General features: G+C 40.5%; 2 protein-coding genes across 16 annotated transcripts in view; one reads left to right on the top strand and one right to left on the bottom strand.

Moving 5' to 3' along the window:
- The window catches only part of IMMP1L (inner mitochondrial membrane peptidase subunit 1), a 73,848-nt gene extending 66,959 nt beyond the window's left edge, over positions 1–6,889 (top strand). For 8 of the 12 annotated variants that reach the window (XM_023646571.2, XM_070274972.1, XM_070274973.1 and 5 more), the window contains 2 exons: positions 5,797–5,907; positions 6,722–6,889. In XM_023646571.2, coding sequence (XP_023502339.1) covers positions 5,797–5,907; positions 6,722–6,790 — 180 coding nt within the window. In that variant the 3' untranslated portion in view covers positions 6,791–6,889. Of the gene's footprint in view, positions 1–5,796; positions 5,908–6,581 lie in introns of all 12 variants that reach the window. The other 4 variants (XM_070274979.1, XM_070274978.1, XM_070274981.1 and 1 more) reach the window with 1 other exon arrangement.
- Positions 6,890–8,041: 1,152 nt separating this feature from the next.
- The window catches only part of DNAJC24 (DnaJ heat shock protein family (Hsp40) member C24), a 57,887-nt gene continuing 51,211 nt past the window's right edge, over positions 8,042–14,717 (bottom strand). For 2 of the 4 annotated variants that reach the window (XM_023646573.2, XM_070274983.1), the window contains exons 3-4: positions 11,272–11,340; positions 8,128–8,490 (exon numbers count right to left, since the gene is read on the bottom strand). In XM_023646573.2, the coding sequence (XP_023502341.1) occupies positions 8,360–8,490; positions 11,272–11,340 (200 nt within the window). In that variant the 3' untranslated portion in view covers positions 8,128–8,359. Of the gene's footprint in view, positions 8,491–11,271; positions 11,341–13,111; positions 13,212–14,717 lie in introns of all 4 variants that reach the window. The other 2 variants (XR_011441184.1, XM_070274982.1) reach the window with 2 other exon arrangements.

Raw genomic sequence — 14,717 nt, 5'->3', positions numbered from 1 at the left:
AAAAGTTTTGATTATAAGAAGTAAAGAGCAAAGACATGGAATTAGAGATTTCCATTTTGGGCCATTTATTATAAAAGTGTTTATTAGAGTCCTTTTTTACTTTATTGGAATATTATAATAGCTTTTTAGAAAATACATTTTAAACATTTTTAATCTACCATTTTACCTGTTAATATTATAATATCACTATGGAATTTTTTTTATCTTAGCTGGTCTGAATTTTCATTTTAGTGGTAATCAACAGGTTAATTCAACAGATAGTAATTGTGTTTTGAGTTAGAAAGGAAATTTTTGTTCTGTTCCTTGCCTTACTCCATACCAAAAGGTTAGGGTTTGAGTTTCAGACCCATCACGAAAATGTGTTGTCCTTTATGTTTGTTTAAATACTCGAGTTCTTAAGTAGACGAGTATTTTAGTCCCCCAGAGAGCTGGTGTCGGCACTGCTAACTGCAGGCGCTCACTTGTACCGCACAGAGAAGCAGAGCCTGCTGTGTGGCCTGGCGGCCAGGGCCCTCTCTTCCCACTCTGACAAAGACGAAAGCTCACTGCTGATTCAGCAGAGCTCTTCCTGGCCTGCAGCCGGGTGCGCGTGTCACTGGAGGGTGAGGCATGTGCAGACACACACATGTATGTGTGCGCATATATGTGTGTCTGCTTTAAAATTATCTAAGTAATACATGCTGGTCGCAAAAATGTAAATTTTGAAATATATAAAACCAAGTTTTGTGGGTTTAAGCATTTAAACACATTGCCCTGCAACTTACTTTTTTCACTGACTATATTTTTGTAAATCTTTCCAGTAGCTTTTTTGAACCAGCTGTCTAGTATTATGTAAGTAAACTATATTTTATTTAACCTCTGCCAGCTGAGGCATATTTATACTGTTGCTGAGTTTGAGATACAAGCAATGCCAGGGTGAACTTCCTTGTACTTTGTGCTGAATTTGGCAGATCTTTTCTAGAGATTCTGATGGGGAAAGGGTCAAAGGAAAGTCCTCAGGCGATGCCACTGAAGGGGACAATGGGGACAATGGTGGGGGCGCCAAAGGCACACTTGACCTTCATCAAAACTTTTAGTTCTCACCAAAAGGATTCTCTACTAGAGTTATGAAGGGTGCTTAAAAAATTTAAGACTTCAAAAAATTAGATATTTGCACTCTGCTTCTGGCAGTGATGGAGTAGCTGGTGCTGAACTTGCCCTCCTGCCATAAAGAACTAGAAAATTGGACAAAGTCTGTGAAACAACTGTTTTCAGACACGGCACAGCAGGTGGTACAAGACAGATCTCCGAGAAGGCAAACAAGGCAGGCCTCCACTTGCTCTGGCTTCTGCCTGAGGCTGTTTGGGAAGGAGCCCGAGGGACTGTGGAAAGCACAGCAGTCTCGCTGCGTTGAGGAGGCAGAGACTAGGGTAGATGGAAGTTTAAGTTTTGGAAGTTATAGGTCAAACCACCAGGGAGGACAGAGCTGCGGAAGGACCTCCAGAAATCGACAGGGGTACTCTCTTGGCCTTTGGGCTGACACTCAGTTGTGCCTGCGAAGAGACCCCACAGGGAACAAGTAGCGGGGCTGAGCGGTTCCTGAGCTCACACAGGGCCGAGACGCGCCGAGTGGACAGGCCTCAGGACTCCCTGGAGCGTTCAGCAGAGACCCCGGGGGACCGATGGCTAAGGAAGCCCCTAGGTGTGGTATGAGATGGACCCCACCGAACGAGCTGACAGACAAGGCCCGAAAGGAAGAAGCTGATGCACAGCTGACCCAACTGAGTGTCCCGCTCAGTCACAAACCACAAACCAGGGAGGAAAACGTGACCCACAACCAGAGGAAACGTCAGTTACGGACATCCAGAAATGAGAATGGGATTAACAGGCATGTGCTCTAAAATACCAATTCTAATATTTTTCAAGAATTTAGAGGATCAACATAATGAGGAAAGAAATGGTAAACATAAAAAAGAACAAAGTGAAATTTCAAAAATACATTGGTCTTTACAGTAGATTAGAAACAGCAAAAGAAAAGATCCCAGACTGGGAGGAAATATTTGCAATACCTGTCAGAGGACTTGTACTCAAGGTAGATGAAGGATTCTGAAAATGAGTAATAAGAAAAACAACTCATTTCAAAAATGGGCAAAATGTTTTAATACACATTTCACAAAAGATACACTAGCCACAAGAAAAAATGCTCATCCGAGAAATGCACACGAGAACCACAGTGTGATACCAGTAGCCTACTAGCACAGCAGGAACTTCAAAAACAGAAAATGCCAGGGTTGTGGAGCACAGGAACACTTGTACATCGCTGCTGGGGGTGTGAATGGTGTCAGCACTTTGAAGAGTTTAAGGTTAAGCATTAATTCATGACCCAGAAATTCTACCCCCAGGTATTTACTGAAAAGAAGTGGACGTACACATGAATGTTCATGGTGCTTTATTTGTAACAGCCCAAAACTGCAGACAGCTCAGATATCCATCAACAGATTCATGGATAAACATTGTGATTTACAACATAATACCACTCAGCAGTAAAAGGGAATGAATGACCAATACTTAGAACATGGGTTAATCATAAAAAATTATTGAGCAAAAGCTAGATACAAAGTAGTCTGTACTGTGCAATCTCATGTATGTGAATTTTAGGAACAGGTAAAACTAGTCTTGAGTAACAGAAAACAGATCACTCATCGCCTGCGACCAGGTGCAGGGGTGGGCCGTTGACTGGTGCGATAGAAAGATTCTACACCTTGATGGTGGTTGGTGGTCACGTAGCTGTGCCCATTTTTCAAACTAGCGTCAGAACTTAAACGAGCGCGTCACACTGGGTCTAAAGTGTACCTCTGTGAAATTGGTTTCTCAAGTGTCCACCGTACCCCACACCGGAAATAAGTATGTTCCAAAAGTGGAATAATTTCAATCATCATGAGATGTTTACTGGGAAACTGAGCAGCTGACAGAGAGGTAGGTCAGTGAAGGAGCTGCTTGATTTTAAAAGACCCGCTAAACTTAGAGGTTTTCCTGCTCACAGAGCAGCTTCACTAGAGGAAAGGCACCCTCACTGATGAGCTGGGCCCCGACCGTGTCCCTCACATCAAGGACTGCGCCCGAGATGGAGTTACCCCTCAGTGCCTGTAGGGGCATAGGCTGCTCGGCGTGTGGGCTTCACCAGGGGTGGCATATCCCATATCCGAGCCCCCTGCCGCCACTTCAGTGAAGTATCCGTAACAGACTTCACGGGTCATTTTAAGGATCAAATGAGTGGTTTTTTAAGTTAAATAAACCGGAAGGCCTGTGTACACACTAGTGTGTGTCACTCTTCGTTGCTCCCTTCGCCCCTGCAACCAGGGACCAAGAGTCGGCAGCCTCCAGAGGCTTCGGGGATGTGTTTGGGGTTTCTCTGAGCAGATTCCTTTCTGTGCTTGTTAATTATACGAGCTAATACTTCATCACTGCGTTTAGCTGACATGGAAGAAATGTCAGTCGTAACTGCCACCAGTGACTGCACTTGTCAAGAATTTCTACTTATTAATATTAATCAAGTATTTGAGTTCCAACTTTGGTTTATAAAGAATTAAGATCATGACATGATTACTGGGTGTAGGCTTATTCTGTCATAAAGTAGTAAGACTTATATAGAAGCCACTCAGGTAATAGGATGTCATAATCAGGGACCCAAGCAAGGCCGCCTTTACTATGCGAAGTACTCTAAACAATGGGAGGGTTTGGAGTGGGTGGCAGGGCTGGGAGAGCCGCGTGGAGAAATGGCGTGTACCTTGGGTCCTGGCCTCTGGTCAATGGGATGGGCAAAGAAAGATCTTCCTTGATTGTTAGTATGTTGCCCTATTGGTTTTTAGAATTTTTTTTCTCTCCTTTTGCTTTTACTGGTGTCTCTAACTTTATGATTTTATTTAACCATTCATATATATTACCTGTTTTTAGAACTCAGGAACAAACATATTATTAAGGAGAAACTATGGAAATTTGGACATGAAAGATGTTCACATTATAGCTTCTCCTAAGGCAGTAATTCAGGCTAATGTTAATGACACATGGATTTCCAAATAACACTATTTTGTTCTTCTTTCATTTATGACCTGGGATGTACTCATTTCTCTACTTGAGCAGTCTTATGCTTCACTGCACACAATCTACTTATTACACAGCTAGGAACTAGACTTGCTATTGGCCCTAGAACCTATAACTAGTTCCACTAATACAAGTGAGTGAGCCTACAGTATCTGATAGTCTTTCAGGAAACTCAGGTCCTTTCTCTACAAATAGAGAGATTTAACATTTAAGTGTATCTAAATGAAAATAACTAACTTGATTCATTCTTGGCAAATATTCTACGTGATAATCTCTGATGTAAAGTAAAATTCAAATTTTACGTGCTTGTGTATTTTTCCAAAAGGTGATATGGGGCAGGGGTGGGTAGAACGAATAGGTGGATGACAGAGATTTCTAAGGCAGAGGAAACCCTCTGTATGATACTACAGTGGTGGATTCGTGTCATTTGTTCACACCCATAGAATGGACAGCACCAAGAGTGAACCCTACCTATGGACTTTGGGTGATTATGACGTCAATGTACGTTCATCCTTGGTAACCAATGTGCCATCTGGTGGGGGATGTCGATAATGGGGGAGGGTGTGCTTGTGTGGGGAAGAGGTATATGGGAAATCTCTGTGCCACCCTCTCAATTGTGCTGTCAACCCAAAACTGCTCTTAAAACAAGTCTTTTTTTTTTTTAAAAAAAGGAACTTGTGACATTTAAAAACAAATGCAGTCATTTCTTACTAAACCCAATAGGAATATTTTTCTTCACATAAAGTTTCCAATAGCTACTCAAAATAATAGTGAAAATTAATTCCTTCTCAATAGATCATTTTGATCTGGCCAATAATTCAACTTTCTTGGGTAACAAAAACTGTGAAATGAAAACTTTGAAAATGCTACTTTAAAGCCTGATGCTATAGAGTAATGTTTTAAATTTATATTAAACCAATGTTACTGGGCAAACGTCTCAGACCACAGAAGGCGTTTTTAAGTCATGTGTTCTGTTCTAAACACACTTGTGATTGTCACTGAGTAAACATTTACACTGATGCTATTTACCAGTTAAGATATAGGACGTATAGGAGTTAGGGTCTTTCATTTGTCAGAAGGTCACCATCATTAACTTTACAACTGATTTCATAATAGGTCTTGCTAGTTCTTGGTCATTACTGAAGTATAATGCATTGCAGACACGGCCTGTACAAAGGCAGAATGGGGATCTTAATTAGAATTCTGACAAGCGCACTCCAATAAAATGATGAGATTCTGTGTAATTGATGTCACAGCCAATTACCGTGTAGTTCATCACGAGCGCTGGAAGCGGCCTGGCCGTGGTCCTGGCCCCAGGATGCGGCTGCGCAGCGGCTGCCCTGCTTGTGCTGTTACGGAGACACGAGGTGCGTTTCCAGTCAGCATCCTGATGGCCTCTTTTGAAGTCTATTAAATTAATGACCCTGTCATACTCTTTTATCTCTTATAACCTCAAGTTTGGGGTTTGCGTAACAAATTGTTTGGGAACCATGTGGCAAAAGATAGGTGCTTTAAAAAGTTGAAACCTTAATATTTATAAAAGTTATTTTATTGTGCAAGAAATAAAAGCAGAAATGCAAATCACACAGTTTGTGTATATTTTATAAAAGGAACTTTAGGATATTTCTGCCTACCTCCAAAAGCCATGGTTTTTTTTTTTATAGTTCCCAGATTCGCTTTTTCTTTTTCAAAGCTGCTTCTCTTCTCCAATTCTAGGTGCCAACAGGTCACGTCTGGTTAGAAGGTGACAACCTACAGAATTCTACAGATTCCAGGTACTATGGACCTGTTCCCTACGGACTAATAAGAGGACGCATCTTCTTTAAGGTATTGTGTTCTGCTTAAAATGTAGGCTTGCTTTTTTGAGCTGGAAAAAAGTCTCTTTCAAAATGAACTTTGAACTCATCTTCAGGTTGTCAGTGGACTTACTGTTGCAAAGACTACATTTTATGAACATACCGGCCTTCATAACTATAAACCCTACCCCTACCACATTGAGATGGGTAATTGAGAATAATTTCTCGTCTGATAATAAAGTTTAAACTACCTTAGTTGTAGCATAAGAAGCCTTTAGCTTGAATTTCCAAAAATTTCTCTCTCACCCAACTTTTCAACTGTATTTCTATCCCTGGCACATATCCATATGTGTTTGCAGAGGAGCCTCTGGAGTCACGCTGCCGGACACGACGAGTGTCACAGTGTGTTCAGCGCAGAATTCTGAGGAGGGATTCTGTTTTCACTGGCTCCTCTTTGTCACAAGTAGTAAGGAGAGAAACAGACTCGAGCACATGGGCAGTTGGATAGTTTACAAGAGTCTTTACACTTGAGCAGATGTTATATTCAAGTACTTAGATTGGAGAGTTTTAGTAAAAGAAAACAGACATATTCACACACTACAGATATAATTTCTTGTAAACCGTTCGAATGCTCCAGACTTTAGAGTTTAAATATGTACATCCACACCCACACACGTTTACTTTTAAAGTATTATTTTGATGCAGAAAAGCTGTTCTTGACTGAAGAAGCAGGAGAACGTGCTTAATTACCTGCCCTAGAGAAACGGGGTGAATGAGAGAAGGGGAAGCGACGATGCTGCACCATCGCTTTCGTTAACTGTCTTCAACCCCCTTCGACTTTACAGATTTGGCCCCTGAGTGACTTTGGATTTCTGCGTGACAGCCCTAATGGCCACCGATCTCCTGGTGATTAGCGAGCCTTTCTTGTTCTGACTTGATTACTGTCTCCTGCTCAAGTGACTTTATTATTGCCACTGAAACCATGTATTTACTAATAAACTATTTGCTATTCAGTTTGTTATTTTTGTTAAATGTAAAGAATAAGCAACACACACTCTGCAACCTGTATTAGTTCAAAATATATGAATAAAAAGGTAATCCAAAGTCAGTCATCTAAATTTTATGATATAAAAATATTTTTAGGGGAGAAAACCTGGATGACCACCTCACTTTTGAAGGTTTGGCTCTATAGGTATAACGAAAGTAGTCTACTCCTCTTGAATATGCCTCAGACTTTAACTGCATCTGCAAGTCAGAATAGTCACTAGTTTTATTCATCCAATCCAACGATCAACACCCGGAGTTCAACCTCGTCAAAAGCTGCTCAGTCAGATGCCTGGCTCACTCATCTGAAAGTGAGAAAGTGAGGAAGTTTCAGTGATCGTATAAAGGAAAGGATTCCGTAACGTTTTTTAAATGAGTTCTGACTTACACTGTAGATAGAATATTAATATAGAAAAATAAAACCTTTACAGTTTGCTATGATCAATAAGAGTCCAATTCATCTTAGCAGCAATGCAGTGGTTCCTTATCCATAAATATAGGCATTAGTATTGTATTTTAATACTGAAAAATAAAAAGGAAAATAATGCACCTGTTGCAATTTTTTTTAAAGCTACCATTTTCTAAATTACGCTTTAAGTTCAGAATGGCAGTGTCCCAGAGCTTCCTCCCTGTAACACGGCCCCATGAAGAATCTGGAGACACAGTGCCAGTATTGGGCCTCTATGTGCCACTCTGCCTTCTGTCTTAACTCGGAGAATTTCCTGAGCTCACTCAGCCTTCATCATGGAGGAGGAGGTCACATGTCCTCCCAGAGATTCTAATTTAATCCCAATGACCTAAGAACTTGAGGCAGCTGGACGACAGGCCTCTAACTTTAGCAGCTGGAAACAGCTTTAGAAACTCAGTGACTGCAGTCAGGCGTCCTTAAATGACAGGGATGTGTTCTGAGAAATGTGTCATTAGGTGATCTTATCCTTGTGCAACATCACAGCGTGCACTTCCACACACCTAGATGGTACAGCCTAATACACACTGAAGCTACATGGTACTAATCTTAGGGGATCACCGTAAATGTGGTCCGTTGTTGACTGAAATGTTGCCATGTGGTGCCCGACTGTAGAAAGGAATGTATATTGTGACCCATTAAAGAGGAGACATGCTTATTTGTAGAAAAGGAAAATTCTTATTTTGTACGAAGGAGAAAACAAACCAATAACAGAGTTCTCAGATGGGAATTCACTAAATATAATTTATAATCCAAATCCCTTTATTTGGTGATTGGTAAATACAAATTATAAATAACTAAATTAATTTTCTATTAGTCTGGGGTGGCGTTCACTCAACAATCTTATATTTTCTGTGCAAATAACAGAGCTGACAAAAAAGGAATCCTACTTCTTTATCAGCTGTGCACCTTTGCTTGAAAGGACAAAGCTGGCGTGAACACACAGTTAAAGGCTTCCATTTACTAAACCATTTCAGCTGCGAGGAAGGAGTTCTACAATTAGTGAGCAGGTATCACAAGAGATCAGGGTGACTTCTTCTGCTTCGTCCTTGGAAACACGGTATTTTCCACCACATCGGCAACTCAGAGAAAAACAGTGATCATCTGCAAAGAAAACAAAATATTGCTTCAAAAGCTTACAAGTAATTACTTTAACACCTTATTCCAAACAAATTGGAAAACAAAAGCAGCTCAGCAAATATAAAATGCATCTAAATGAGAACTTGAGAAAATTTCTTGTCTAGGGGCAGCGTTTCTAAAAATTATCTACCAAAGGATCTGTATCTGTAGGAGAGGGGGGCTGAAGCCATGAACCAAGAGTCCAGAGATCTGGGGGAGAGCAGATGCTCCAAAGCAACCCATGACGTTTCTCAATCTTCTGTTCTTATTTTTCATATAAATTGTACATTATTCTCAACAATGTGTTAGTCTAAAATATTACAGTGAAGGAAAAAGGAAAACAGCCGTACCTGTCTTACTGTTAAGGAGCACACTTTTGCCTGGAACATATCCTTTTAGAGAAAACTCTGCTAACTTACCATCTGTTCTGCTACCACGCTATTTCAAGAACCCTCACTCGAATATGTAAACACACACTATGGCGTTTTTCTTTGGTCTGATTTGTGAATAACAGGACAATCAGTGGAGTGAGATGCCCAAAGTGGGCAACGTGGTGCCACGCTTAGCTTAATGGTGGGGATTTTATTCAGTGTATCATCTTCCTGGGAAGCTGAAACGCTCGTGTCCCTTAACTGAAAGAACCTCTGATCCACTGGTCATTCCAGTTTACTGTCACTGAGAAGTCACTGTCAAAGAAAAATAGTTACTGGGGCTGGTCGGGTGGCATAGTGATCAAGTTCGTGCACTCCACTTCAGTGGCCCAGGGTTCGGCTGTTTGGATCCCAGATGCAGACCTACACACCGCTCATCAAGCCATGCTGTGGCAGGGGTCCCACATAAAATAGGGGTAGGTGGGCATGGATGATTTTTATTTTTCACCACAATGCCTTTTTCTCCATAAAGAAAAATAATTTAATCTTGAATTAAAAAATGTTAGCATCTTCCCTGAGCCAACATATGTATGTAGTGGAGCATGCTTTCAAAGTGAATTGTTTTGTTTTTAAATTGTCTAAAAATGTACATATTCTAAGCACTGGTTTCCTTAAGCTAAATCTCCCTCTTGTGTTTTTGCCACCTCAGCAAACACTGAGAAACAATGAGGTGACGTGCTCGTCAGATGCAGAGGCCACCATGGGCCACCGTGGATTTTTGTCATAGATGATTCCAAAAGTTAATGCTCACTAAAAATGCACATCTTGCTCAATTTCTTCTTATATTATTCTACAATCACCTAACTCAGTGATTATCTTCACAGAAATCATTTAAAATATACCAAGTGAAGCCAAATGAAACAAGCAAGTTGCACACCGACCAACTAGAAGGGGAAACGGGAACTTTAGTCTCACAAGTTCTGCGGGGCTGCCTTTTAAGCGTAATCAGATGCATCATTTTACAGTGTCCCTGGATCAAGAAGCTGATGGGTTTACTTTAGGGGGTCTCAAGGACACCAGCATGCTTCTGATAACACCTGATGATCTTACGTTGTGCATTTCCTTCAGTGTCTTGGCATTTTCACTTGTATCAGAAAGCTTATATACTTGTTGAGTGAACAGATGCTTGAACCAGGATCCATATTCTTAATTTAAAATAAAATCTTATATTAATTATATTAATATAATTATTAATTATAATAATTACTGAAGAAGGAAAAATTCTAAAAACCAGTTTTCACATTATCAGGAATCATTAGTAAACAAATGTATGAATCATAGCAACTACAGGAAGAAGAACTAATTTGTCTGATAAGAGATTAAACACACACACACTGATTGGCAAGGTAGCAATACTGTATTTTCAAACAACACACTCTGCTGGGTGTCTCTGTGATAACGTGTTGCAGTCCATCCCCGTGCCAGCAGTGAATGCCTGTGTCACTCGTGTCACAGCAGCAGCTCTCCCTGTCTACCCTGATGAAGCGGTCACCACCACTGAGAGCCCCAGTCACAGAGAACCTCCAGCTTCCCAACCATCCACTGCAAGGAAGAATTCCTACCCTAGACTCATTTGGCAGTTTAGGAGCAGAGTGGCCCACAGGCAAAAGCACGATTCCCCTCATACGTCAATACAACTTGTGACCCAACTTCCTAAGAGCACTAAGTTAAGAATCTGCCGTTAAAAATATTCCAGTGAACTCTGTTTCAAGAAGGATGGGCTTATCTTCTGCCTACCCACACTCATCCATAAGTTTTTATAAACCACTAGGGAATTTGCACCCCAGGCTGAACAATAAAGTTATAGGGTTAAAAGTATATAAAAATTCTAAGAAATAAGATTTGCTTCATTTGCCCAGAATAACATGAAAGTGTGGTCCTGATGGCTTCCACTTAGTAGAAGGCATTTTCCCAACGTCATGTCTAACCAGAGCGATCCACAGACCACCAGAAAAATGGACAAATTAGAGTTAGGTTTTAAAATCCCAGTAACAGGAAAGAAAAAACTATGAATTCATGGTGGCTAAAGGGAGTGATGATTCTTCTCTTCCTCCGAAGACATAATCAACGTGAGGATAAGACCCCAGTTCCAGCTAGTACAACATGACCTGAAAAGCCTGCCCTGACAGTTTATGATTCCACAGAGAGCAACAGAAATCCTAACAGGAGTTCATCTCAACATCAACAGAAGAGAGGTGGAAAAAGTGATCCTCTTTATTTCCCATATTACACAGCTGGAGAGTAAACCAAGTAGTTTAAAAAAGAAAACTTTATGAAACCTTCCATACCTAACATCTAATTAGAGCAGGCAAATAACCAGAAATGAGTCATATACCTTCATTCCAAGTCATTTCTTCAAGATATACTTGAGCATCTACTGGTCCCAAATTTCTTAGATCATCTTCTGTAAAATATAAAATGAGACACTTAATTTTGATACTTTAATCATAAGCATGAAGAATGCTGAAGAAGGCACTCCAGCCTGGTCCTACAATTCTAATTTACTTACCATTTAAAAACTTAGCTTATCAATCAGGCAAATAAAAGAAATAAAATATATCAGAATCGGAAGGAAGAAGTAAAACTGTCTCTATTTGCAGATGACATGTTACAGACAATCCTAAAGACTCCACGAAAAACTGTTAGATCTAATTAATGAATTCTGTAAAGTTGCAGGATACAAAATTAACACCCAAAAATCAGTAGCATTTCTATATACTGACAATGAATTTTCTGAGAAAGAAATTAATCTCATTTATAATAGCATTAAAAACAATAAAATACTTAGGAACAAATTTAACCAAGGAGGTGAAGGATCTCCACTCTGAAAACTACAGGACACTGATGAAATAAATTGAACAAGATACACATAAACGGAAAGGTATCCCATGTTCATGGACTGGAAGAATTAACATTGTTAAAATGTCAAAACTACCAAGAGCCACGTATAGATTCAGTGCAATCCTTATCAAGATTCCAGTGGCATTTTGTACAAAAGTAGCAAAAACACTCCTAAAATTTATATGGAAGCACAAAAGACCCCAAATAGCCAAATAAATCCCGAGAAAGAAGAACAAAGCAGGAGGCATGATGCTTCTTGATTTCAAGCTATACCAGAAAGCTACTGTCATCAAAACAGCGTGGTACTGGCATGAAAACAGACACATAGACCAGTGGAGTATAACTGAGAGCTCAGAAATAAACTGGAGCATATATGGTCAACTAATATTTGTCAAGGGAGCCAAGAATACCCAATGGAGAAAAGACAGTCTCTTCAATAAATGGTGCTGGGACAACTGGATATTCACAGGGAGAAGAATGAAACTGGACCCCTATCTTATACCACTCACAAAAATTAATTAGAAATGGATTAAAGACTTGAACTTCAGATCTGAAACCACGAAGCTCCCAGAAGAAAACACAGGAATAAAGCTCCTTGACATGGGTCTTGGTAATGATTTTTTGGATATGACGTCTAAAGTACAAGCAACAAAATAAAAAATAAACAGTGGGAGCACATCCAACTAAAAAGCTTCTGCACAGCAAAAGAATCCATCAACAAAGTGAAGACCTATGGAACGGGGAAGGATATTTGCAAACCATATATCTGATAAGGGTCAATATCTAAAATATATAGAGAACTCATACAACTCAATATAAAAAAAAATCAATTAAAAAATGGGCAGAGTATCTGAACAGACACTTCTCCAAAGAAGATATGTGAAAAGCCAAGAGGTACATAAAAAGATGCTCAGCATCACTAATCATTAGAGAATTACAAATCAAAACCACAGTGAGATATCACCTCACGCCTGTTAGAATAGCCACCATCAAAAAAGACAAGAGACAACAAATGTGGAGAAAAGGGAACACTTGTGCACTGTTGGTGGGCATGTAAACTGGTGCAGTCACTATGGAAATTAGTGTGGGGGATCCTCAAAAAAATCAAAAATAGAAATACCATGTGACCCAGCAATTCCACTTCTGAGAATATAGCCAAAGAAAACAAAACACTATGTTGAAGAGACATCTGCACCTTCACAGCAGCAATATTCACGACAGCCAAGACATGGAAACCACCCAAGTGTCCACTGACAGGTGAATGGACAAAGACACTGTGGTAAATATATGTACAATGGAATGTTATTCAGCCATAGGAAATGGGGAAATCTTACCATTTGCGACAACATGGGTGGACCTTGAAGGCATTATGCGAAGTGAAATAAGTCAGACGGAGAAAGACAAATATTATATGACCTCACTTATATGTGAAATCTAAAAAAAAAAGAGAGATCAAATTTTTGGTTACCAGAGGGGAAGGAGAGAGGAGGGGGCCTGGAGGAGGGGCCAAAAGGTAGGAACTTCCAGCTGTAAGATAAACGAGAACGAGGGAGGCACTGCAGCACACGAGGACCAGGGCTGACACGCTGCAGGACGCAGACGGACGGCAAGACAGCAGATCCTAAGAGTTCTCATCATCAGGAGAATTTTTTCTTTTTTCTTTCTTTTCTTTTTATTGTATCTGTATGAGACGATGGATGCTGGCTGAACCTACTGTGGTAATCATTTCCCAATACGTGTAAATCAAACCGGCATGCTGTATGTGTGAAACAGTGAGGTATGTCAATTATTTCCCAATAAAACTGGGGGGAACCCCTAGCTTACCGTTTTTGGCAGCAGTTTTAAGGCTATCTGACTTCAGGTGACTAGAAAATCCAGAACATATCACTTCCTAGAAACTTTAACAGTCAAAATCTATCCTATTTTTCACACATGTGCAACATGTACAACCATGAAGTTGGTTTTGATTATTTCTTGGGATCAACTAGCGACCTCTATTTTGTGAGAAATAGGGAAATTCTTGTCAGATAAACTATACAGTCATGAATCGCTGAACAATGGGATGTGTTCTGAGAAATGCGTCATTAGGTGATTTGGTCCTTGTATGAACACCATAGGGTGCACTTACACAAACCTAGATGGTACTGCCTCTATGCACCTAGCCTGTAGGGTAACAATCTTATGGGGCCACGGTCGTATATGCCGTCCGTCGTTGACTCAAATATCGTTATGCAGCGCATGACTGTATCTGTAACTAAGGAAGGCAGCAGGCAGCTGGGTAAAAATAACTGTATTTGAACCTTAGCTGTAATATTTTACTAGCTTCCAACCTTAGGTATATCGAGTTATCTCTTCCTTATCTACTTCAGAAGGGTTGCTACAGACTTGAACTGTGTCCCCTCAAAATTCCTATGCTGAAGCCCTGACCTGCAATGTGACTGTATGTGGAGACAGGCTTGGAGGTGATTAAGGTTAACTGAGGTCCTAAGAGTGGAGTCCAACAGAACTGGTGGTCTGATAAGAGGAGGAGGAGGGACGTCTCTTCCCAGGTGCGCACCCCAAGGAAAGCATCCCATGAAGACAAGAGGAAGAGGCCGTCTGCAAGCCAGGAAGACAGGCCTCACCGGGAACCCTACTGACTGGCACCTTGATCTGGGACTTCTCAGCCTCTGGAACTGTGAGAAATAAATTTGTCGTCTAAGCCCACCAGGCTGTGGAATTTCGTCATGGCAGACAGAGCAGACTAACACAAGGGTGTTCTTTCATTCAAATGAGATGAGGCTCAGAGTGCTTTAAAGACTAAAGCTCTGACCAATGTCTCAGTCGTCTCAGGGGCTATGAGTCCTCTAGCTTTTAACTGCTTCAAGAGAGCAGTGGGTAACTTGAAGGAAGAATTACTTTAAAATATTTCCGTAACCCTACGACACAGCTGTGTGGTGT

This window comes from Equus caballus, chromosome 7, assembly GCF_041296265.1.
Source record: "Equus caballus isolate H_3958 breed thoroughbred chromosome 7, TB-T2T, whole genome shotgun sequence".
NCBI lineage: Eukaryota > Metazoa > Chordata > Mammalia > Perissodactyla > Equidae > Equus > Equus caballus.
Note: the sequence above shows the minus strand (reverse complement) of the source record. Positions and strands in the feature narration are given on the sequence as shown.